The sequence below is a fragment of the Xiphophorus couchianus genome, chromosome 20 (assembly GCF_001444195.1).
Source record: "Xiphophorus couchianus chromosome 20, X_couchianus-1.0, whole genome shotgun sequence".
NCBI lineage: Eukaryota > Metazoa > Chordata > Actinopteri > Cyprinodontiformes > Poeciliidae > Xiphophorus > Xiphophorus couchianus.
Window position 1 is genome coordinate 4,787,524 of NC_040247.1, and position 26,070 is coordinate 4,813,593.

General features: G+C 36.9%; 2 protein-coding genes across 4 annotated transcripts in view; both read left to right on the forward strand.

Moving 5' to 3' along the window:
- asic1b (acid-sensing (proton-gated) ion channel 1b) overlaps window positions 1-2,517 on the forward strand; it is a 191,279-nt gene extending 188,762 nt beyond the window's left edge. For all 3 annotated transcript variants that reach the window (XM_028003458.1, XM_028003455.1, XM_028003456.1), the window contains one exon: window positions 106-2,517. In XM_028003458.1, coding sequence (XP_027859259.1) covers window positions 106-201 — 96 coding nt within the window. In that variant the 3' untranslated portion in view covers window positions 202-2,517. The remainder of the gene's footprint in view (window positions 1-105) is intronic.
- Window positions 2,518-8,935: 6,418 nt separating this feature from the next.
- On the forward strand, window positions 8,936-24,805 carry smarcd1 (SWI/SNF related BAF chromatin remodeling complex subunit D1). The gene is made up of 13 exons (XM_028003426.1): window positions 8,936-9,170; window positions 15,219-15,397; window positions 16,110-16,152; window positions 17,173-17,295; window positions 17,626-17,748; window positions 17,846-17,962; window positions 18,557-18,658; window positions 18,739-18,900; window positions 19,478-19,575; window positions 20,245-20,380; window positions 22,029-22,151; window positions 23,145-23,246; window positions 23,374-24,805. The coding sequence occupies exons 1-13, from the start codon at window positions 8,985-8,987 to the stop codon at window positions 23,425-23,427; spliced, it is 1,548 nt and encodes a 515-aa protein (XP_027859227.1). The 5' UTR covers window positions 8,936-8,984; the 3' UTR covers window positions 23,428-24,805.
- The last annotated feature ends 1,265 nt before the right edge of the window (window positions 24,806-26,070 follow it).

Sequence of the window (26,070 nt, forward strand, 5' to 3'; positions counted from 1 at the left end):
ATTTTCTCACTCGTCTGCACATTTATGTTCCCTTTCCTTCAAAGCCAATCATCTTTCTGCTTCATTCTCGCTGCCATTCCAATTTCTTTGTCTTTTTCTCTTCAGGCTCCTTGTGACAACCTGCGTACGCCGTCTACATATCCTGGGAACATGCTACCTCACCATCCGGGCCAGGGCAACTTTGAAGACTTCACCTGCTGAGCAGACCTCAGTAAAGCCTCACCGTGCGTGTTATGCAACCAAAGCCGACCGTACAGCAACAAACTTTCTGACGCACAGACAGTGAAGAGCTGATGCTGATGAACAAAAACAGAGGCATTTTTTTTACATAGAAACTGAGAAAGAAAAATCAATCAAACACGATAAAGGATTTCCATCCAACGGCCAAGTAAAAGAGAGAGTCCTGAATATTAAGAAGTATATTTTGATCTTTAGAGAAACAGTTCATGCAGCGGTCCAAACTCTTTTGTGTTTTTCCTCTGGAATACTGCCACAACAGGTACTGGCGGAGAAAGTTTGCCAACAACAACAAACTCTCTTACAGGAATAAAGAAAAAAAAGAAAAGAAAAAAACATCCATGGTTACTGGAAAATGTACAGGAATTTCACCGCAAACAGAAAAGAGCCTCCATGCCTCTATGTGACACAACACTAATCCCCTTGCCCCTCCCCCACCTGCTTCTGTGACGATCCTCAAAATGCTTACTCCACTGTACATGTAGCAACACAAGGAAAGGTTTGAGAATGTATCTCTGTTCATGCCTGATGGGGAATGGGTGGAAAACGCAACAGCAGCACAGGTGCAACATTGACCATTTGAAAAATGTACTGGTGAAAATTTCAGGTCTCATCATCATGGTAATGCATGCTTGTATTTGTCCAGTGCATGTTTTTTTCTTTCTTTTCATTTCTACTTCTAGTTGATTTTTATGTCTTTATATAATAAACATATATAAATATATAAATATACATTTACATTGTAATTACCAAGTCTGCCTCAGTGATAAGCAGGTAAAAGGAAGATGATGCGTCTCTTATATTTCTGTGTTTTTGCTTATGTGTGTGTGTGTGTGTGTGTGTGTGTGTGAAGTGTGTGTGTAGGGTGTCAAACATAATGCCCAACCAGATGAGTCTTTAATTGTGCAACTCTCAGTTTTTATGTTAACTTCTTCACATGTGCCAGATGAGTTGAAGAATCTTTGCTCATCTTCATTTATGCTTATATTGACCTCGATGAGAGGTGATTTTAAAAAAAAGAATAATATTTTTCTTTTGGTTCTTTTCTTAACTTTTTATTCATGAATTACTTGCGGTTCTGTAGGGCTGTTAGGAATTTCCTGTATCTGTGTTCTAGTTGCAAAAGTCTTACTGAAGCACAATATTGCAAGTACGTAGAGGTGATATAACAGAAAACGTACTATTCTTGATATGTCATGTTTTTTTATTTTTGTTGACTTTTCTTTTCATTCTTTCATGTCAAACTTATTTAGTTTTGTCTGACTGTCTCAATCCATTCAGGTTTAGAGGCCTGTCTATTTAGTTATTGATGCATAAATAAAATGTAACTATCATTTTTGAAATTTGTCTTGGGAGGATTTCTTCTCAGTAGCAAATTTACTTTCAGAAGCATTTATATGCTCGAGCAAACAGAGGCAAAATAATGTATTTTTCATCACCAAATAGAGTGAACATTCATTTTTAATCACAAGTAGCTCTTGGAAAATCAGATTAAGCGTCATCAGGGGCTACCTCTAATCATGTAATCTGGAGTGTTTCCTTACCCAACACTTTCTTTTAAAATAAGTAGCATTAAGGGAAAAAAAGCGTTTAAGGGCAGGAATGTGGTACCAAGCAAGATATTGCTTATCTCTGTCAAGCATTCATTTGAAACGCTGCAAGCCACAATGTTGGTGTTTTTTCCAACTCATGCCGTTAAAGCGTAATTACACTTTCAGTAGTTAGATGACAAAAGGACGGATGGGAAATATCTTCCACTGCCAGTTTAAGTTTAATCAAGACTGTCAATCAACCAGCAGCTCAAAAGTCTGGGTGACATCTCGTTTTTTTTATGGTACATCTGGTGCTGCCAACTGGTGCACATGTAGCAGGGTTTTTTTTTTTTTCTTATTTGTGATGCATGACTTTGTGAATATTGGAAACAAAAATTGTGTTTGCTGCTGAGTCTGAGGTGCATCGGTCCACGCCGTGGGTCATCCGAGGAGGAGAGTGGTCGTTTTGCCTTATAATTCTTTCATGATTTCTCTTAGCGGAGGAGGCACACATTTGGTGTTGCTCATCAGAAGTGAGAGAACATTCATTTTTTATTAGTTCACACGAGAAGCCTCTGCTAGTAGCCACACAAGCTTAAAACTTCACATAAAGAATCTCTTTTGTCTGCTGAAGACTCAACTGTGTTTAATGTGCAAAACGTGACTTTTCCCCACTAATGGTTTTATGATTTTGTGCTGTACCAAGAAGACAAATTAATTAAGAAATAAAGAGCGAAGGTGTTCATTTCCTGCTGGCATTTGTGTCTTTGTCGCCGCGACAGCCTGCAGCTCAGAAAATTGTGAGGAGGGTCAGGATACAGGAGAGCTGCCTGCCAGTAACAGAAATCCTGCAGGAGATGCTTGCTGCATCCTGATAAGTCTCCACAGGCAAAGCAGGGTGGGGGGGGAGGCTGTGTGGGAGGTGGTAACACCAGCAGGAGTTCACACAAACTGAAAATCCTCACAAAAAATTTGGGATTAACATGACTTTTGCTGCTGTCTCTAGGGTCTTAATTGCTTAGTTTCTCATGTAGGCAGATTCAGAAATCCTGGCAACGGCATCGCTGTTCTCTGAAAGAGGTTAAATCATTAGGTGCTCTCTTTCCCTCCCCAACATCACAATCAAAGATGACTGATCCTCCTCTTTTAGCTCTCACCTTGGTGGCTGACACGCAGCCAATCTCAGGATGGTATAACAAGCAGATGCTCCTATAATGGGATCTGTCCCAAACTGTCTGGCCTTTTTTAAAATGCCGGGACGCCCTCAGATAATCCCTGCAGGCGGCTGCATGCGTGCTGCACAGAGGGGGCTCTTCTTGTGCTGGGAATCTCTGATGATTGTGGTTTTTATGAATTCCATATCTGCTGATTTAATCTTGCTGTCTGCTGCCACCGAACATGCACTCTTACACAAAGAAGAGGTAATTCCCTCTTAATCCTGTTATCATATTATCAACTTCTCCACAGATATTACACTCCTCCTTCACCATCCCTCTGTGTGGCGAGCCGCGTTTTGTCTTTTTCTTATGAACGCACTCCAAAAGCCAGCAGGTCGGAATGAATCTGCAGGTGTAAGTGCATCTTTTCTTTTTGTTTTCACTTTGTGAAACCTGCAACTCAATGTAGTTGGCAGCAAAACCATGAATGCAATTTTTGCAGTAAATACAAAATGCTTGTTTTTAAATTATGATTGAATTCATTAGGGGATAAAATCTATCCAAACCCACCTGGCACAATATGACAAAGCAATCGCCCACAAACCTAATAACTCTTGCAGCCGCCCTTGGCAGCAACAACTACCATCAAGAGTTTGCAGTAACTGCCAAGGAGAGTTTAATGTCGCTGTGGAGAAATTCAAAATTGTTTTAATTAAGCCTCATATTCCGGTTTTCAGAACCTCTTTAAGCTCATTCCATAGAATCGGATTAAACCTGAACTTTAACTAGACCACTCCAAAATCTTAACTATGCTTTTATAAGATGTTGATCCATTTCAAAAGCAGATTTGCTGGATTTAGATCATTGCTGTGCTGCATAACCCAAGTGCCCTTGAGCTTTTAGCTCATGAACTGATTGTCTGACTCCTCTCAGTCATTAGCAGGACTCTGGAGAATTTGACGATTGACTTGCAAATTATTTACTCTGTACTTTAACTTGGAGATATCCAAAACTTCAAGATTATGTTCTGCATGTAGTGCCACTTTTTTTGCGCCACCAGAGGGCATTCATTTGTTGTGAGTTAAATGTTTCTGAGTGCACACAGTGAGAAGAAGTAAAACAAACCAAAGGAAAAGCTGTTGTGAAATTCATTCAATTCAGTCATGTTAATCCCAAAGGGAAATTGCATTATGCCAAGTTGGGAGGCCATAAAAATACCTTAAAATCAGCAAAACCTCATAGTGCAACGCTCCTAAGAACATTATTAAAGGATTAATGGAGAAATGTTGTGATGATGTGCTGAAAGAGCAGGAGCTTCTTAAAGAGACAGAGGACCAATTTTAAGGTGTTAAATTTTGAAGTCAAATTTCTTTTAGGTTATGTTTGATATAGACAGCATTTTTTATAGCAACTGAAAGAAGCAAATTTACTTGATTGTGTTATAAAATGGCGTAATGTGTCTGAAAAATATATAATACTACCCTTATAAAAATTGGTTTTTTAAAACCTTTCCAGACAAATATGTGTTTCATCTGTTCCTGAAAGTCTTTAAGTTATGACTCTTTGTAAGATCCTTGCCTGATTCCTGTTATCAGAAAGACTCAAATGGAATTGAATTAAGTTTAAAACTGCAGATTACAGCTTATTGAGGATTTTTCGGAGTGGTATTTGATTACTTTTTCATACAGTTAGGATGGTTTGGGTAGCTTTTTTCTCTTAATAAATGACATTACCATTTGAAAAATGCATTTTGTTTATCTGATGAAACATTTGTGTTTGACAGAAAAGGGGGAAAAAAATAATTAAATCTATAACGGAGCAAATACTTTTCCACATCATTTCAAGATTGACTTTTTACAGATTAAAAAGAAAAATTAGTACATCATAGTCATGTTATTTTCAGAACCTCTGGTCAAATTCAAATTATTCTCACCCAAAAATAGTCGCTTTTGACCCCGTAATTCTTCATGTGTTTTATATTTCTGGATCTATACGGCGCTGAAATGAATTTTTGATCTTTCTCTACTGCTTGTTTCCGTCTTCGCAGCCCTTCCCGTCCGCGTGTCATATCAGTCACGTTTCTGGTGCAAATTTATCCTGTCAAATCTTGCGGTGCAATTAGAAAGCCCAGCCGTTTGTCATTGATAAGGCTGTGGCAGCTCCTCTGGGCTCCACTTTACTTTCAGCTCATTAAGAAGATTAATTATTGTCATGCAGTCAAGTCTGATACCCCTAGAAGATGTTGTATTAGCCTTCGGATTTGGGCCTGACTGATTTGGCCTTCCATTTGTTTAAAGTATGAACCCTGCATTCAGCTGTTTGATATTAAACCTGTCGGGAGGCCTATTAAAGATAAGCCCTATCACTCACTTGGAATGAAAAAGTTCATGTAAAAACTGGAAGCCCATTAAATGCAATCAGATATTGTTAAGTGCTGAGAATGAGGATTCAGTTGCAACCTGCTCAGAAAGACACATAACCTCATTTTCTGCCATGTTTTGTTCAGTTTTTGCTTCATGTTTGACATCAAGTTTGCAAACTGTTGCAATTGTTTCAGGACTCCTTCTGATCCGCTCAGCATTGGTGCTAACTAAATATATAAGCAACTTTAATGCTCTATCTGCCTCTGCTGTCTGAGAAAACAATTAGAAACATGTAGATGATGAAACACAGAAGGTCATGGTGGTGCCATGTGGAAGTCCCTCAGATGCAAAATAAACATGGGAGATTTACTCATTTATAAGACCCTGCTGTGATTAAAGGGAATGTAATGTCTGATTTGTGGGAGAACTCATTAGGAAACATGCAGAGGGAAAATTATGTGACTCTAAGTTCATGTAGGCGATTGCAAAAAAAAATTAATTAGTGCAAGTCTGCAGAACCCTCCACCACTATGTTACCATATTACTATGTTTTCATCTTTTTTCCCTTAGAAGATGTTTCACATTCTGTCAATTGTAGAAGCAGCAGTTTAAGACATTACCAGCCAAAGCACCCTGCCTTGTTAGAGCGTCTCAGTGGATTCTCAGATCCGGTGGTTTGTGAGGAGAGTCTCTGCGGATTTCTTCCAAACCCAGTAGACCAATTGCTTTAACTGTGATAGCAAATATGTCAAACCGGAGACTCTGTTACAGCTAAAACATAGGTTCACCAAGCTGAGGAAACACAGTGTTGCTTTTCCTGTCTACAGCCAAAATGGTGTTGCTTGTTGGTGTAATTTATTTGGAATAAAAAGACAAACTTGTTATTATACTATAAAAAGCATAAATGTTGCACTTTAACTTGTAGGTGCTAAACCCAAGAGATCTTCAGCGTTGTTCCTGGAGTAAACTTGAGGTCATTAGACTCTGTGGTGAAAAACTGCCTGGCTCTTTGTCTAAGTTGTAAGTTTCAGACTCTTTGATTACTCTCAGCACATCAAAGAGTCAAGAGAAGAAGACTGCTAACAAAGTCCAACATAGAACGAAGTAAAGAAACAAGAAAGATGATCTACAGCAGATGGTTGTAATGTTTTGAGTTACATAAACAGGAATTAGATGCAGGGATTCAAGGCAAGTTTTGGTTTAAATCTTATTACTGGACTTGAAATTAAATAAAGTGACAAATAAATCTTTTTGGGGGCATTATTGTGAAAGCTTCAGTACTTTTCTTTATGCTTAAAAGTTGCTTCAACTTTGAAGCTTTTAAATTGTTACTGAGGGTTTTAGATGCTGCTTTTGTTTTAAAGTGATTTAAAGTGATGTCCTGGGTAGACAGTTGCTATCACATTTAATCTATTATTTGCTCCAAGGAAACCTAGACACAATAGTCTTATATATTACCAATAAATTCAGTTTTGCTTCTATAAACACACAATATATCTTGTAAAAATATGCCAGACACAATTTCCATTTAGCTTTCATACAGTAAAATAGTTCAACATGACACATTTCTTTTTAGTAGCACTTGTAGTTTACAAAACATCAAATAAACATAGAAATACTACACATACAAGACTGATTTACACAATACATGTACTTTTCGTTTATTTGTGTATTTTTTTGTTTTGTTCTAATGTATACTTTTTCAAATGTTTGTAAAAAAAGAGGTGATGTCATAATGATAGAAATTTTGTTTTGTTTTCTACCAGTTTCTCAGTTGATGTGAAAATGGTTTGACCTTAAAAACCTGCATCAAATTGGTAAAAAGGCTCGTCAGAAAAAGCCTGGAACAGTGAAAATTGAGAGGATTAGCTAAGCTTTTCACTTTTTGCACGTAGAAAATAACTGCAACAACCCTGTGATTTGACTAGAGGAGATAGATCTAATTTCTTTTAAGTGTTTTGCCAAGAAATTAATTTTGATTCGACTAGAGTTGTGCACTAATGAACACCTTAGTAATATAAAATCACTACTAAATAAACATGATTTAAACAACCAACGTGTTTTATGACTATTTATATAGTGAATTTATTCAAATATAAAAATTTTCATTGTTCTTAAATCCAACACACAAAAATGATCATCATTTCCTCTCTTCATTAAAATTTTATTCTATTCACATAAGATCATATTTTCCTATTTAAGCATGTAATTTAGGTTTAATTTTTTAACTAGACGTTTTTTTGACACATTATTAAGATGAACCAAATGCAAGTGTTACAAAAAAGACAGATGAAAATTAAACTTATTGTTTGCTCCAAAGCTGAGTCACACCAAAGAGGAGGACTTCCTCTGAAACAAACTGATGCTGTCAAAGACAAAGGATGCATGGATGAATGGACAAATACATAAATAAATGCTGAACACAACCTTTATGCCCCAATTAACTGTGCCATATTTTCTTGACGATACTGAAGCATTTTTTTAATTGAGAAAGATCAAAAAAAGAAATTGCAAGTGGTTATACAGTATATACTACTACATTATGGTTCACAGTAAGGTCTGAAACAACTCATTATGAGTTTCAGATGGATTGAAAAGTATGCATAAGAAAAATTAAACCTGCAGTTAAAGACATTACTAAAAATATATTTAAATAGTTTATAAAAACAAAGTTCAATGTTCTTTTATATTACTAAAAAATGATGGAAGTGTGGCTCCTCTATGAAGTAGAAAAGATGCTAATTAAAATTTGAACAGTGTGATGTGCAATGTGTAATTTCAGATGAAATATTGCTCTACCAACCTCAAACATACAGAGATTGAAAATTTTACACATAAAACTGTAGTCAAACATGATGGAGGGCCTCTGAGAAGATTTATTTTCAAGTTTCTTCTTTAGATTTTGACTGGAACTTTCCAATATATGAATATGCTATAATCTAAACCACTCCATTAAGCTATGTCTATTCTTCCATCAGCTCTGACCAACTTCTCTGTTTCTACTGAATAAAAACATCCCAATAACATGATGCGGCCTGGCATTAATTTTTTTTTTTTTACAGCAAAGGTGTATTCAGAATAATGCAGCATTTTGCATGTAGGCTAAAGTTGTTTGCTTTGGTCTCATCTGAACAGAGTACTGTTTTTCTGATTGCTATGTTCTCTATATAACACATATTAAATGTTCTGTTGACACCTGACCTTTGGGTCTCCACATGTCCTCCAGAGATACCATGAGCATTTTGACCTTTCCACCGTTGCTCTTCTTGCCAAGTCAGTCAGCTTAGCTGCACAAACCTAACTATAGGCTGTTTATTAATTAGATGAATTTCAAAGGCAATTTTTTGAAAATTATTTTTTTGAGAAAGGCACGCTGGGGCACACCGCTTTACTTTTCAGTATTAAAAGTCATGTCATTTTTACGTCCACTTGACATTTATGCACTACATTTTTGTTTATTATATGCAAATCACAATAAAATTACCGGTACACAGAAGTTTGTGGATGTGAGAAAAAGTGAAAAAGTAAAGGGATACTGATACTTTTGAAAGGCAGTTTCTCACACCGTCAGTTTGCGTTTGTACTGAAAATGAACAGCAGAGGGCGCTGTGTTTTGATAAACACGTCACGCTTCACGGAGGTCTCGCTCTCGCGGTAGCTGCGCTCCAGCACCGGCGGCGATATTCAGGGAGGAGATGGCGGCCAGAGGGGGATTTCAGTCAACACCGACTGCTGGTGGCGGTGGAGCAATGGGACCTGGGCCACCGGTACCAGGCGCAGCGCCAGGTATGGGACCTGGGACTCCCTCTGGAAGAATGGGACCGACGTCAGGCGCACAGAACCACATGTACCGCTCTCCGATGCCCGGGCCTGGGTACCCGGTGAGTTATCGCTCCATCAGTCCGCTAGAACAAAGCCGCTCACCGTTGCTTTGTCACAAGTGGCTAACACTATCCTCAGAAACAGTTCAAAGCGAAGTTACCATTACCTAACAGATGGAGTCAGCCGATGACTTATTTTAATCACTCACTTTGAGTTATGGTCGGAGTTTCCAGTTTGAATTTGTTCCCCTGCAGTTTGCTAACATTAAAGTTAGCTCAGTCCCAACTGGCCTTTAGCTTAGCTTGCTAACGTTGCTAACTGCGCTTCGGTAATTTTTTCCCATTCTCGCTCAGTATTTTTCACAAAGGGACTCAAGCAATATAAAATTTGCCCTGAAAGTAAGTTTAGCGTTTTAACATCTTGCTTTGATGAGGCGTGGCTGTGTGATACAGAGAAGTTTTAACCTCAAAACTACTTTTGAGTTAAAAGCGTCCGCTGAAATCAGGACTTTTACAAACCAGATTTCCGATAAGAAAAGTTCAGAAGAGGGTCAAACTAGTTGAGTATTTTCTGTTTTTGGTTGATATGGGATAAATTGACGATGCTCTCTGGGGAAAATTTTGTATACGTGGATGGGTTTTAGTCTTAGTGAGCTGTAAAATGTCTCTTCGTCTTATTAGAATTTGTATGTAATTATCTATCATCATCTCCCCTAAACATCTGCATCACTTTAAACTTGAAAATTAGTTTACTTTTTAACTTCTGCATATAATCATGAATGCGCAGTTAATCTGTACCATTAAAATAACATTTAATGGTTGATTAAGAAACATTGTTTTAATGAAATGGGTTGCTACTATCTACAACCTTCTGGTATTTCCTCATTATCATTAATTCACCACACATATTTGGAAACAAACAAACATTTGTTTATTTTGGACGTTTAGCAGTGCACACATTGTGTCAAAGGAATATTACATGTTCTGCCAGCCTATTATAATATAATCATTGCATTATGCGACATCTGTAGATGCATTACTATTTCATATGTGTAGTCTAGCCATTATGTGCCCAAAACACGTTTTTATAAAAGTTACCAACTGCAACTGCAGTGTGAACCATTGTATGTTAATTTATTTCTCTTTGTAGTTAAGTATTTATAAAAGTTATGGTGTTAATAATTAAAATAAAATCTCAAGCTGAATTTAATTTAATATTGTGTTGAGAAAATGTTGTTTTACAGCCATTTTCTATGGTTCTGATTCCAGCGGTCCACGGGATATGATTTTATTTTTAGTATCATAATGACATACCTTAACAGACCACAAGTAGATGATGGAATATTACTTTAAAACTTGCTGTTTTTTAAAGAAGAGACAAGATGTCCTAAGGCTTATGTGAATTGACACTGCGTTCACACAGAAGGTCGTGATCCTCTACTCCAATATTTTTATTTATTTATTCACTTTTTGCTCATGCTACTAATAAAATGCAAATATAATCAGACTTCTGTTTGAACAGTTCATAACCCGTAGCGACCTGCATACGCAGATGCTTCCATCTGTCGATTAATGTTAAAGTTATTTAGAAATGGGAGCCAACAAGATTGTCAAGATCATAACAAGACCAATATGGCTGTGGAGTCGGACTCTGGGTGATGTGATTGTGATGTGATGCCTTCCACTGACAAAGACTTCTTTCATGAGTTCATAATTATAACTTTCAGCCACTTTTTACATCCAGATTTGCAGCGTTCTTCTGGTGCAGAATTACGACGCGTCTCGCTTCAACCACGTTAAGATCTAATAAAATACGGCATGACAGTTCAGACTTTGAATGCTTTGAAAACTATTGGATATGTCTCTGATTTAGTATCCTATATGGAAGTGACACAAATCAGGTTATTTTTTTCGATTGGAAAGAAATCACAGTTGCATATTGGCTAAATAAATTGTGCTTGAGGCAAATTTCACTGCATTTGCCTGCTGTTAGAACATCAGCATGGTGGTTCAACCACACCTGCATTTTAGCAAAGATGGCATTTCAGCTCTTCATATCTTGAAATATAAATTTGCATACAATGATTGCATTAACCTCACTGTAATTAAAGTATTTCATAAGTGTTTTGTCCAGCGTTAAACTTTACAATTACATACGGTTGGGTGAAAACTTATTTGTTACGAGGCCTGTTGCAATAAATTAATTAATCGCATGATAAATTGAAACAAGCTCAATAATTTCCTTTTTTGTGATTGATTGTATTTCTTCTTCTCTCTCTCTTTCTACCAAAAACTGAATGACAAAACCTTTCAGTCTCAACTGGCACTTTTCTTGAAAGACAGCTGTCTACAGAAACTTCATAGCTCATTTTATTTGTTGTTTTTGTATATTGATTTTGGACATTTAAAATGTCTTCCAGTTAAAGTGTTAAATCATAACACTTAAAGCTTATTGATTTCTGATAATGTGTTCTTTCATTATTATCAGCATTATATTCCTTGAGGAATATTATTGTTTATCGTAATAACCTCTGGAATGATTGTCATTCCAGTCACTGTCCAGCAAAATCTATTGTATTAGAATTAATTGAAAATGATCTCCATATGAATATGACAGACCTACAAAACATAATCACTATTTTTAAAAGCTCAGTTGTATAACAGAAGAGTTGGCTGGTTTTCTTTTGTCTTATCACATTATTAGAGTCAGACTGAAACTGAGTAATGGCAGACATGTTTTCTGTAAGCTGATAATACATGTGTTGCTTAGTGATCGGCTGTACATGAGAGGTTAGTGTTTGTATTTTTTAATGTATGCCCTTCATCTTGTCACTACACACAGCTTTAAATCATACCCTCATGGTCGCAGTGATTCATGGTTAGATAACTTCTTTTATATCTTCTAGATTATAGATTTTCCTTTTGCTAGTGGTATTGTGCCTTAATTCAAAGCCATAATACTGCTTGATATGGTGCAAATAGTGATGATTGGGATGATAAATCCCTTATTGGCGGTTTGCAGAATGCTGTCAGTGTGGAGCACAATTCAGAGAAAAGATGCTGCATCTCTCTCTTTTTTTCCTCCAGTGTCCTTGGCTGCTTTCACTCACACAGGCAGCCTTTCACAACACAGTGGGGGGAAAAAAAGAGAGGATTCTTGTTCTGAATGCTTCACATCACTAGTTGTTCCCAGGCAATGCAAGGTCGTACTGATGCACAGTGTAAAAAGCACTAAATGAAAGCCATGCAGTCTCCCTCTGCCTACTCATAAGTGTTGTGTGGAAAAGGCAGAGCCTATATTGTTGAAGTCGGGCACTTTTCCTCCCTTCCAGCACGGCTTGAGGAAGGTGTGTTTTGCTCTCATCTGTCCCATTTGCTGGACTTACTGCTGGAGGAAAAGCTGCAGTCAGCGTCTCGTGGTTTATCTTCTCTCTTCTGCACTCATGCAGTCAAACACAAGAAGTCGTCTGTTTGAGTTTCTAGCACATGGCTTGGTGAGTTGACTGAAGTTGTTACTCTGTATTTGCCTGTCAGGGAGGCATGGGAAGAATTTGCTTGTCTGGTGAAACCTACACACACCCAGTATGTTTCCTTAATGTTCACTACTACTTTTGGGTTTAACGAATTCTATAATATTTGCACTAATGTATAAACCTTGTAGGTATCTTTAAAGTTTATTGTGCATGCATTTATGTTGTTGCTATGTGAACAACTATGTACTTCATAACAGTATTATTTATTAAAAGGAACTAATAGTGAAGCTAAATTGTCATTTTGACACTGGAAATATGATTTGTGTTCTTTGCAGTCGTAGCAGGAACTTTTGTATGGAAATTTTATTGGTTATTATTTGCAGACATAATAATTTTTTTTAATGGGAGAGTTATGCTGATGTACCAATATTTCTCTAAATACTCATTTATCCTTTTTGACTGAAGTTGTAATATTTGGGATTAACATTTTGAAAATATGACTGCTGAATGTGCTAAAACCAAAACACCTAGATGCTGGAGTCCTAGCTAAAATGTTATGATTTTTTTAGGTGATAAATTTACATAATCAGATATTGAGGATTAAGTTGGAGAAAACTGTTTATTATTTGTACTGGGAATACACAATATATGGGCTTTAACATTGGTTACGATTGATGTTGCTAATACTCTAATGTTCATCTGTTTATCATAAGTAAAATGGGCTGATATTGATAACTAATGTTGTTTTCAATCTCACTGCCTTTGTGGTATTGTGTGGTCATGTGATAGTGTTGAGGTACAAAATTGTTGGGGTTTTAACTGAAACCAAGAATATCAGTGGAGTTGTGGATTTTTTATGGTGTCAAATGAGTAGAGAAATGTGTATTATATCAGTAAATATCGGTTATCAGTCATAACAGCCTTGAAATGTTGTGCATAGTGGCACATAATAATATTGAATATCAATATTGAATCAAATTTTCATATTTACAGATCACTAATTTGTACTGTCTTAACCAATTTTAAGGCCTGGAAATATATTTTTTTTATTGTACATGGGGTGCATCAATAAATTGGCTCCCATTTCCTTGATTTTGGTTGATTTGTAGATATTTTCCAGGCAAAAATATTGGTTTCAGCCAAAATCTGAATCGGTAGTCCCCATGAAAAGAAACTTAATAAAAGAGCTTATTATTATAATTTGGAGTTTTTGTCTTTTTCATTGCTACATTTGCAAGGCTATTATTTATTGATTACTGTTGGAACTTCTATTAGTAGTTCCATTAAAATCAGCACATTTGCTTTAGTTATCACTTTGCTTAAGCAAACTAATACTGCAGTGATTCAAACAATTATTCAACAATTATTTGCCAGCCTGCCAGTATTTAAGTAAAAGGGGAAACATAAAACATCTGTTGCAGTGTTTTAAAGATTTTAAAAGATTCTGAGTAAACAATGACAGGCTGGATTAAGCAGATGTTTGATGATGAGTAAAAGACTTGATATCACACACTAAACGTCTGTACCTGATGAGAGATAACAGACTGCATGATTTGTCAAAGGAACTGAAACCAACAGAACACAAAACTATCGTTTGCTAAACTACTAACAATTTAGTAGTTTAGAAAACATTTTGCCAACTACTATTAAAACTTAGAAGATAGAGAAGAAGACAAAAAAAGGATGACAATTTTGCCTATTTGTATATTCATTTTTTTTAATTTTTTTTTTGTTTTTGTTTTTTTTGACAAATTCTGTATTCAGAAAATTACATTTAAATACAAAAATGACTCGTGCATTTTAAATGATCTTTCAGTTTAATGTTTATGTCTAAAAAGTTACAAAAACCTCAACACTATGCAGACGTTTTAAACTATCCTATATAACTGACTTGCTTCCTTCCTGTGAACTCTAAATATTGGGTTGATTTCCATTTAAATTTCAAACATTAATCTTAAAACCATTAATTTTCCTTCTTATAACAAGCTCCTGTGTGTTTACATTGATGTTGTCCACAGTGGGTTTACACTCTCCGCTTCTCGTCAGCTGTTGACAGCCTGTTAGTTGGGTCGATAATTACTTCATATTTACCAACCACATCCAGATTCAACTCAGAAACTTCAGACGTGCTTGATTGACTGCGACTGAGATGAAGTTGAGTCTCTTCCCCTCGCACCACTTAAAGATTTAAATCTTTCCTTTTGTCACAGTGTCAGATTTTTATGCCAACTAGCCATGGCAGACTGGTGCTTTCTTTACCCAACTGAAAATTATGGCTAAAATCTAAGGGAAGAAAAATGTGTCCTCAGCTTAACTGGATGTTTCCTTTACTGCCAAGAGAGTTTACATCTCCAAAGAATAGATTACAAGGTTTTGTAAATCCTGTATCTCCAATTAAATCACTGCATTAAAATTTTTTTTTTGTCACATTTGGTGAGTGAAAATAATTGAGCACCTCACATCTACAACACTTTGCAAAAATGGAGAATGTTTTTCTACCAGCCTGGGTATGAAAATAAAAGTAAGAAATACAACAGGAGTTAATGTTTAACACCTGAAAACCTTCTTTTCATTCATTATTTCTGGTGAAATTCAGCAACATTTTTTAACGATCTGCTTTGTGTTTTGTCTGCAGAGACCGGGCATGCCCCCATCCAGCCGTATGACCCCGCAAGGCCCCGCCATGGGCCCACCGGGTTACGGCAGCAGCCCCGTGTCTCGCCCTGGGATGCCCGGCGTGATGGACCCGTCCCGAAAAAGACCCGCTCCTCAGCAGATCCAGCAGGTTCAGCAACAGCAGAACCGCAACCAGCAGTGAGTTCCTCAGCTTTCTCGATTGAGCCGTGCAGGAAGCAAAAAGATCGATGCCGAGAGCTGGAGTTTAATTATCTCCATTATAGCATTAATACTTAAAAATGTTTTAAATTTTACCAGCAGGGCAGATATCTGTTTATGCAAACAATCATTGTTTCTCGCAATGACTTATTCAACAAGAATGAAAAACTATTATAAAAGGAAGTAAAAAACAAACTTTTAAAAATGTTATTTGATGGGTGAACAGAAAATCTTCCTCTGATGAAACTCTGTGTTAAACTGTTCATCAGTTATGCTAAGCAGTTTTTGTTTGTTGAGTTGTTTAGACCACACCAGATAGCCAGTGATCAATTCCAAAGCTAATGATCAAATTGCACATTGGTCCAACCATTGAGATTTTATATAACACACCTCGAAGTTTATTTTTAGTCAGTAAGCCTAGATGAAGTGGCTTTGTTTAAATTGGAAGGCAGATGGAAAATGTTTGTCTTTCATGTATATGTTTAATTTAGTACGTTTGCAGCTGCAGGGTTTAAATGGCTGCAGCAGTTTTGATTCAATTCCAGTCTAAATGAGGAATTTAATTATGGTGGTAATGCTTGGACTGTTTTCTCTGTGTGTGGGGGGGGGTTCTTTTTGGTCTCTTTATGATGAGAGATCTCAGATTAAAGCGAACTTGCACTCATCCATTTTTTTTATTTGCTTTTTACAGCACAAAGAAGAAGAAGATGGCTGATAAAATTCTACCTCAGAGGGTGAGTATTTACTTTGTGAAAATTAAATGAATTATGAACTTTTCCAACTAAACTCTTATTTTGCCCTACTCTGTTTTGAAAAGGTTTAGTTATAATGTAGGTCAGTACAGTTGATATAACATGGTTAAGATTTTTGACAGTACCATTTAAACATGATGGTGTACCACAAAAAATGCTAGTTTATTTTTTTGTATATCCGTTTTTGCAATATTCGCTCAGTTGAAAAGGGTACATCTTAATAAAACAACAAAAAAATGCTTCAAATTTTATTTAAAGCTTTTGACTTGATGCTTTACTGGCCTGGTTTGTCATCCACTGTTCTGTACTTCTGTTCACTTTGAAAATTGTAGTTGTTGTGACATGGTTTGTCTGTAATTCCAGTTTTGGTTCTCCTGAGCAGAAAATTTTCTGTCTTTTTCTTAGCTTCTTAAAATGGATATATCATACTTTTATATTCTTCATTTTTCCATGTAATTCATAAAGTTGTTGTCAACATAAAGTGGGACTGCAGTGCTTTGGCATCAATCATTATTGAAACTGCACAGGCTGTTCTGAGGCTCATATAAGAGCAACTCCTGCTGGTGCTGTCTTTTTAAATACAACACCAGCAGTTTGATTCTTGTCTAAAATAAAGTATATTGTCGTTTTAGCATTATTTGCGTCTTGCCGCTTTGCTGCATCCGTCGTTTCCATAGACAGAAGGAACTGACCGCTTAAACAGAAGTCTTTCAGCAAATCCTTCTTAATACCAATGGAGGCTGAAACACTCATCCTTGAAGTGCTTCATGCAAGCAAAGAGAACTTCAGAAAATGTAACTAGGAATAAAGAAAATTGAACAATATGGCCCAAATAGAATATAAATATCTACGCAGTTGTGAGAGAGACTCTGTTAAACCTTTCTGCACTCCTAGAGACTCCAAGTACACAACAAAATGTATTTAAGCGATTTTAAAAAGTCGATTTTTGCATGATGTCGTCCCTTTAGGCTTGAAGTGTCGTCCTTGTTTGTTTGGTCCTAGATCAGAGAGCTGGTCCCAGAGTCTCAGGCTTACATGGATCTTCTGGCTTTTGAGAGGAAGCTGGATCAGACCATCATGCGCAAACGGCTCGACATTCAGGAGGCCCTAAAAAGGCCTATAAAGGTATTTTCTCTTAAACTCTATAGCCTTCTAACTAATCAGTTATTATTCAGTAAATGCTTTGGCTTTCAAGTTGTTTTCACGATACTGTTTATGCTCATGTGGGTTTATTTTATGATGATCTCCTTGTGGAAGCTCTTTGGATATCATGTTTAAAGAAAGTGTTGGTGCCATTGTAAAGCTGTCAAACCTGTCTTACAAATATAGCTCTACACTGACTGTCCTTTCTGTGTTTACTTTCTGTAAAGCGTTACACACTTTATTTTTAATCAAGCTGACTGTTTATGTAATTACAAAAACATAAAGTGAATGTTTTCTTGCATGGTTCTACAGCAAAAGAGAAAGCTCCGGATTTTTATATCCAACACCTTCAATCCTGCGAAGCCTGATGCTGAAGATGGAGAAGGCACAGTTGCATCATGGGAGCTGCGTGTTGAAGGGCGACTATTAGAAGATGTAAACTGTTACACTAATATACACTTGAATTTTGATTTTATACAATTCAATTCTCTTTAAAACAAATGTGTAAATTGCTGTTTCAACCTGTTTGCAGACTGCTGTGTCCAAGTATGAAGCTACCAAACAAAAAAGAAAGTTCTCCTCCTTCTTTAAGTCACTTGTGATCGAATTGGATAAAGACCTGTATGGACCAGATAATCACCTTGTGGAAGTACGACGGATTCCTTCATTTACTGATCTGCTTGTGTCTTTGTCTTTTTTTTTTGTTTGTTTTATTCTTCCATATGATTGTTTTTAGAAAAATAGATTATATGATTGTGAAACCAAGTGTTTTCAAGGTATTCACACATCCTTAAAAAGTCTTAAGTTAATTTATCTAAAATGAACTTTAGATAAATGCTTTAATTTAAAATGCCTTAAATTAAATTCCCAGGTCTTAACTATTTAATCTCGTACATTCTATGTATTTTTTTTTTCTCCTGGGATTTTTTTTGTCATGCAAAAATTTGAATCGCGCTCAGACATCGTCATCGCATTCATGACTTGAGATGGCTGAAGCTACTGCTAACTAATTGCCAATATAGCCTTTCTTGCTAAGTAGCTAGCATTTTTGCATGAGTGCAAGTTTATCGCCATTTGCCTGGAAATGTAGGTGTTAAATGTTTCTGTGGAAATGTAGGTCTAAATTCCATCCATAATTCACTTAAAAAGTTTGTGAAACATACAGAAATTCTGGTCTTGCTACAGTAGGAATTGAATATTGTTAAATATAAGATATCCTAAAATGTTGTGTGCATTATCTTAGTGGCACAGGACGGCCACTACCCAGGAGACGGATGGTTTCCAGGTGAAGAGGCCCGGTGATGTGGGAGTTCGCTGCACCGTCCTGCTCATGCTGGATTACCAGGTGTGTTTTTGTTTTGCTGGAGTTATTTAAAGCCCGGTCCATTTTGCTTTAAATGACCTTGTGTTTGATCATTGTTTCAGCCTCCCCAGTTCAAGCTGGACCCCCGACTGGCCCGTATGTTGGGTATCCACACTCAGACCAGACCTGTCATCATCCAGGCTTTGTGGCAGTACGTCAAAACACACAAACTCCAAGATCCGCATGAGCGCGAGTTCATCAACTGTGACAAATACCTCCAGCAAGTGAGTAGATAACCTCTGCACTTATTGTCCTACTTAGCACTGATTTTAATATGTCCAATAAAACCTGTGTGATCATGATGCTGATGTGTCGGAGTGGATCTGGTTCTTGTCTTTTCGTTGTTTACAGTCTGACTCTCTTTCTCTGTGTCCTTGTACGGCTGTAGTTTTGTTGGTGTCCTTCTGGTTTCCTAGGAATTTCAGCACAAGTTCTTTGCCAAGATAAACAACCTAAAAAGGATTTATTTTACTTTCCATGTGTGAAATGTATGATGTTTATATAGAATATGCTTTCATTTGTTTCAACTACAACAATGGAGCTTAGAGATGTTGAAAAGAGCACAGAAATATTTAGAACTCTCATTCCTTTTTAAGAAACAGCAGCAGGGATTACCAGTTTGCCATTATAGCTAAAACTTACAGAATATTCTTGATGTAAACAAATATTTTGCTTCGTGTCTTTTGCTTAGTCAATGCTTGATTCAGCCAAACAACTGTTGGAATCTGAAACTTGTGAATACTTTGAAATAATTGGAGGTTTTTACTTTGAAATAACTGGAGTTTTTTTTTCCCTCTTTAGATTTTTGAAACTCAGCGAATGAAGTTTTCCGAAATCCCACAGCGCCTGCATGCTCTGCTGATGCCTCCAGAACCAATCATCATCAACCATGTGATCAGGTAAGGCTATGAATACAAGAGGCAGAAGTTCCATGTGAATTTAATGTGTTTTAATGGATTTAAACAATGCCTGTTAAGTTTATTCAGACTTAATTTTAAAAGCCTGGCACTATTTACTGTAGTTATGTCTTAGGTCAATAGTTTAGTGCCACATATTTTTATTCATAAAAATGTCACATATCCTAAACAATTTTAGGACAACACCAATACTCGACATAAATGTTAAATGTGATATTTTTTGTGATTTCCTGTCTTTTTTATATCACTTGATTTCTGCATGAGTTTCAGCATTTCTGTGTAAGTTTTGTCTATAAAGGACAGTTTGAGTTAACCGTCGGACAAATATATCACAGGCATGCACAGCATGAAATCATGGGCCTTGAAGTACAATCGCTGACCACAATTACATCCAAACAGTCGTTTGCAACTGTTATTGTGTAAATATTGATGCTGCGCTGACAACCATGTTTGAGTTTACTGTGCAGAAGTAAGCTCAGATGTTTTCTGAAGTTATTTGAATTTGTTTGTCTTGTTAAACACATTTAAAAACGTTTTCCAAACAAAATGGCAAATCAAAGTAAGAAGGATTGGAAGAAAATCCTTTTTTTTTTTGTAAGTACTGGTTGGAAAGGGTGAAATCCAGAGTTGATGGGGAATATTTCTCATCAGTGTGGATCCCAATGATCAAAAGAAGACTGCTTGCTATGACATTGATGTGGAGGTGGATGACACGCTGAAGACACAGATGAACTCATTCCTGCTCTCCACAGCAAGTCAGCAGGAAATAGCAGGATTGGATAACAAGGTGAGAACCTCGACCCGAGAGTCTAGCAGCTTTCTGAGGCAATTCCTAGTTTATACTCTGTCTGGGTGTTTTCTGAAGGAATTGTGCGGAAGTATTTTCATGTTTTTACAGATAATATCAAATGGTATTTAGGGTTTTAGTCAGTTTTGAACTCCACTGAGCATCTATTTTTTAAGATTCAGAGTTCTCTCTTTGTTTGTTTTTTTTATTATTCCTAAGGCAGATTTCAGTTCATTTAATTCAAAGAAAACAAGTGAAATTAGAGTTACACCAATTAATCAGCCCTGATTTTCTTATTTTGGGCAATTGGCAAATACTTGCATGTGAAACTGATGTTATCCATTAAACTAATTTACATTTTAACAGCTATTTTCTTATTGCACTAAAAGAAAACCTAAAGGTCAGGACACTTTATTGGTGATTTTTAAGATTGTCCTCACCTGACCTCAAACCTTGTGATTCTGAAAAGCAAAATGCTGCTGTGCAGTTAATTTTTGGTGAGAGGCTTTGTTTTTAAGATGAGAAAAGTTGGAGGAACTGAATGTATGTTTTAGTTATTTTAGTAGTTTGAACATTAATGAAAAGCTCTGAACTTTTCATTTATATTTGAGAACACTACATCATGTGCAGGTAAGACAGGTTTGCATTGTAGTAAAATAAGACCAAAACATCAACCTTCTGACACCTGACGGTGTTTAAAAAGTAAAATTACTATCGACCAAACAAAGATATTTTAAAGATCTGTGATCGTCCAGATAACAGCAGTCGGTGCACCAGTAAATGAAACCTTTTTTCGTTTACTTTTTTTTTACCTTGTTGTCAAACAAGTTTTCATTTACCTGAACCATCTCTGCACATTTGCATGTGCAATTTTCACATGAAGGAATTGTGAAAATTGCTATTCCTCCTGCCTGACTTCCTGCTAGCAGTCATTACCTTGGCAGTGAGGCCTGTAATCACACTGATGAGGCCTAAAGCTGCCCTGCTGAAGGACGTCCCCCTGGCCAGTCTTTGTTCTGAGACAGCTTAACGATGTAAATATACAGGAAAGTCTTTTACTATTTAAGGGCTTCGCCAGTGATTTTCTTAGGTTACTTTGACTTTGGTGAGGATTGCTTATTCCTGTGAGACTCAGCCTTTATTTGCCCAAAATTTAACAACCTTCCCAAGGCTTTTATCTGTATCTGTTGGCATGCTGCCATCACCTACAGGCCACAGGAACAGTTCAGGACCGTCAGTAGGAGTTTTCTCACGTTACAGGAAACAAATCAAAATGTTCAGTCCTACTAACTTGTGCGGAATCCCTTAAAAATTTAAGGGATTCCTTTAGATATGAGCTTAAGATTTATGTTATATCTTAAGCTCATATCTAAAGGTGCTTTACAGATTAAAATAGTGACAACAACCACTCTGAGAGAGATTTATCAGCCTTCCTACCTCTCATAAAAAAAAGCCCAGAACATTTTGGAGACACCTCTTCAAGGGTTTTCCTGATGCAGCATTTTTGGATGAGTAAATTATTAAAGCAGCCCTTGTTCTCAGATAATCAGTGCTTCTGATATTCTGTTTGATTAGCGCTGATCAAATATGTACATTTATGATTACTTTAAAGAGATGAATGAACCCTCCCCTGTCAAATTTTCCTCAGATCCATGAAACTATTGAGACCATCAACCAGCTGAAAACCCAGAGGGAGTTCATGTTGAGTTTTGCCAGGGATCCTCAGGGCTTTATCAACGACTGGCTTCAGTCCCAGTGCAGGGACTTCAAGGTGAGTTTGTGTGTCATGACCTCAGACTGGCCCGCTTATCTGTGCTTCAATGTTACAGCGAATACCGCGCAAGTTTAGCTACGGAAATCCTCCCTCAACTCTCTTCGGTTATTTTCCACAGAGGATATGGCACATGATTGAATTCAGAAAAATATTTCTCTCTTCTGATGTTCTGAAGCATAGATATTGGTTATAATGTCAGGTTTTCAGATGAGTCCAAGCTGAGTAAGCCCTTCTGTGTGATTGTGCTATTCAGAATAAATTCCCTAAGGGCCTAAAAGATGAAAACGCAGCACCGTCTGTTTCTGCACACAGGATGCATCACAAAAGTAAATTGGCTTGACTCATTGTTTTTCACCAATTACTGACTTTTTTTTTCTTGACGGAACATATTTTTGCATTTAGATGTCTTCAAATAACATTTATTTCTGTATGAAAATATTCCATCTTTATTTTGTTTTTTTTTCTAGGCAGATTTGAAATTTGTCTTCAGATGAAATCAGTGCAGCCTTAAAAAAAGCAAAACCTGCTCAGGAGGGTTCAGAGGCCAAACACCATGAACATTTATCGTCTCTTTAAATGCGGCATCCCAGAAATAAACTGCGACCAGTTCCTAGTAACTGGGACATTGATCAATATATTTGATGCTGAGTTGCTTGATAATTTTGATGATAATATTTTACATAATCTAATTTGTAGATTATGTAAACGTCATGCAATCACTAGTGGGATGACTGTATGATGTTTATATGGTGTAAAGCATTTTAAACTGCCTTGTTGCTGAAATGTGATGTGTAAATAATCTTGATTTGACTCGTATGGGAGAGAACAAAAAGTGAATCTTTGCAGCACAGGAGGGTAATGCCGATTTAAAATAATATGAAAGCAGTCCTTCTAACCGAGACCATGTGCTTTTCATCAGCTGCAGTTCCTGTTGAAACAGAATCCCATTTACTTATATAAACATATAATTTAGAATTTTTTCATTTCCAGACCATTACAGATGTTGTGGGAAACCCAGAAGAGGAGCGGAGAGCAGAGTTTTACTATCAGCCGTGGGCTCAGGAGGCCGTGTGTCGCTACTTCTACTCCAAAGTAATGTTTTAACAAATTTATTTAGTTTTAGTCTTTATTTCCTTCTACACTGACCCAAAATGCTTTAATGCATTCTTTCTGGTGACTTTTTTTTCTTTTTTTTTCTGGGTTTAAAAACTTCTTTAAGGTCCAGCAGAGGCGGCAGGAGCTGGAACAGGCGCTTGGAATCAGGAACACTTGAAGAGGTTTTTCCCCACGAAACATCCCGTCAGGATGGAGATGGGCCAAGTTGTGCTGTTGGAGTTGATTAGTGTGTGTGTGTGGGTGTGTAGGCGTGCGTGTGTGGGTGTGTGTGGGTGTTCAAACTGAAGTCTGCAAATTTTTCGTTAAGACTCTGAAAGAATGGATGTCAAACGACTTTACTGTTAAATATGATGTTACTTTTTCTTTTTTTTTCATGCAGATTAACAATTAGGTTAGTTTCTGCTTTAGGTTTTATGTAAAGTTTTTTTTTTCCTACCACATTTCTCTGAGCACAGGTTTATTTTTCTGCTGCTTGGTTAGCTTTATCACATTCCTTTTGTATTTGGTACACTGACACAAACCCAGAGAGATGTTGGATTGTTCTTGGAAATTTTAAATGTAATACTTCCCGGGAAAAAATGTTGTGCCCGCTTTTGCGCCTTTGTTCTGTTGTATTGAGACTAAAAATGACCTTTTGCGCTCCTGACCAGCCTTCAGGTTTTCACCCCTGGAGGTAAATATTGATCGTGACTGTTTGTGATCAGTTGGGCTTCTTTGCTGCATATTGACCATTTGTGTGTCACTTGGATTTTAGCTGTGTTGGTTTGTTTTGACAGCGCCACAGTCGGTGTGTGAGGCATTTTACGGCTCAGTGAATCGTGGGAGAACACTGTTGCATTACGACGGTTCTCTTTCTTTCTTTCTTTTTTTTTAAATGTTTCCTTTTAATATGAAGTTTAGTAATTTTTTTGCTATTAGTGATCCTTGTTTTAAAAATATGTATTACATCCATACTTGTCTTGTTAGATAGTACAGATAATCATGAAAGTAGCTAGTATGGGTACCTCTAGTCTATTTAGTTTTGTAAATACTGAGCAAAAATAAAAACTTCAGATGGATATGAAGTTAACCTCTATCTTTGTCTTAAGTTTTTGTCTACTCGGATTGTTGCCATAGTATTTATATTAATCGACTAGACTGTCAGAGCAGTTATTTGGCTTTTTGTTGCTCAAATTCACTGAACCACCTCTCTTAACAGCAACATGCTTTCAAAATTATGTTGCCTGTCAAATTAACTTCACATATTTCACTAATATAAAGAGACACGGTGACTGAGGCCGATAAGACGCACTCTAGTTTCTTCCTGCAAATCGGGTTGTTTCCCCGTCGCAGGTTAAGAGTGTTGGGAACAAATTTGACTTGAGAGTTTTATTAATTCAAAGAATACACTAATGTGGGTTTGGGGCGGTGTGTGAGTTGGCCTCTGAGATGTAAAAACACTGAGTGGACAGTAGAGCTGTGTGAATCTGCAAACTTTTTTTCATGGACCAAACCTATTTTCTGTATGTTACTGTTATAATAAAGGATATGTAAAACGTATTTGTCTCCTCTTGTTTTAAATAAGTCAAAATGTAATCACAATAAGATGTTTTAAGCTGACCTTCAATTTAAATATCTGCTAATAATTCACTTTGATTTTAGTTTGACCATCAGTTCAAATAAAAAAAAAATTCTTCATTTTTGGAATTTCAATGGATCTTAATAAATAGAAATATCCTTTATTGTCCCACAGTGGTGGGATGCTTTATGGTCAAATGCTATGATTTAGTTCACAGTGGAAATAAGCTGATATTTGGCTAACTGTATGACCTTAATTCACGCTAAGCATGGCTGATAGAAAATTGACCTTTAAATTTGATCAGTTATATCTTTGTCATATTCTATTTGTAGAAACATGACGGAGTGGGCGCTCTTAGCAACAAACTGTCTTTGTCATAAATTTCTGTGGTAACCATGTCAACAAGAATGTAGGCAGTAGAAAGTAAAATTACTCGAACAAAGTAAAAGTTTCCCAACGCTGGAAAACTTTAGTGCGTTTGGAAGAGACGTGTTTTTTCTTTGGTTGATAAGATGTATAGCTGCGTATTTAATCTTTGAGTGTCGCATTAAGATTTATGTATGAGCTGCTAATGCATCTTGTTCAGGTACTAAATGTTCTTGTCCTAGTTAACACTCATCCTAAAGGCCCCAACATACTCGGACGTCCTGTCCGCGGACGGTTGGGTCTTCATACTTCCTACTGATTACCTAAATTTCTCTCGTGACAAATTCCTTTATTTTACACAATAATAATGACAACTAGCAAGTTTGATGAACTATCTGGGCGCCTCGCTCTGTTTCTCCTCCACCTGGGAGGCTTTAACTCATCTCTCAGTGAGAGACGGAGAATGACAGTCACATGTCGGTTCATCCGGGAAGGACTGAACCGCTGCCCGGGCCGAGCGCAGCCTCCTGCTGCGGGCAGAGGAGCAGCAGGAGGCTGCGCTGGCTTCAGCTGTAATCAGGATCCATTCAATAAGCTTTATTATGTCCCGAAAGCACAATTGTGATCGGTGTAATAATTTGTGCAGCAATAGAAAATGAGCTCATACCCGATTATCATTTCCTTGCCGTTGTTCGAGGAAAAAAAAGTCAGACTCAACTTTTCGGACCACCTCTCTGCTGATAAGAAGTCTGGGATGATGTCTTGTTTTTTGTTCTTATCATTCTGCATAATTCACCATGTCAATGTTTGCGTGAATATATCAAACCTGTTGCTGTTAAGCATTTTCGCTTACGTGTCTATCACGTCCCCGTGACA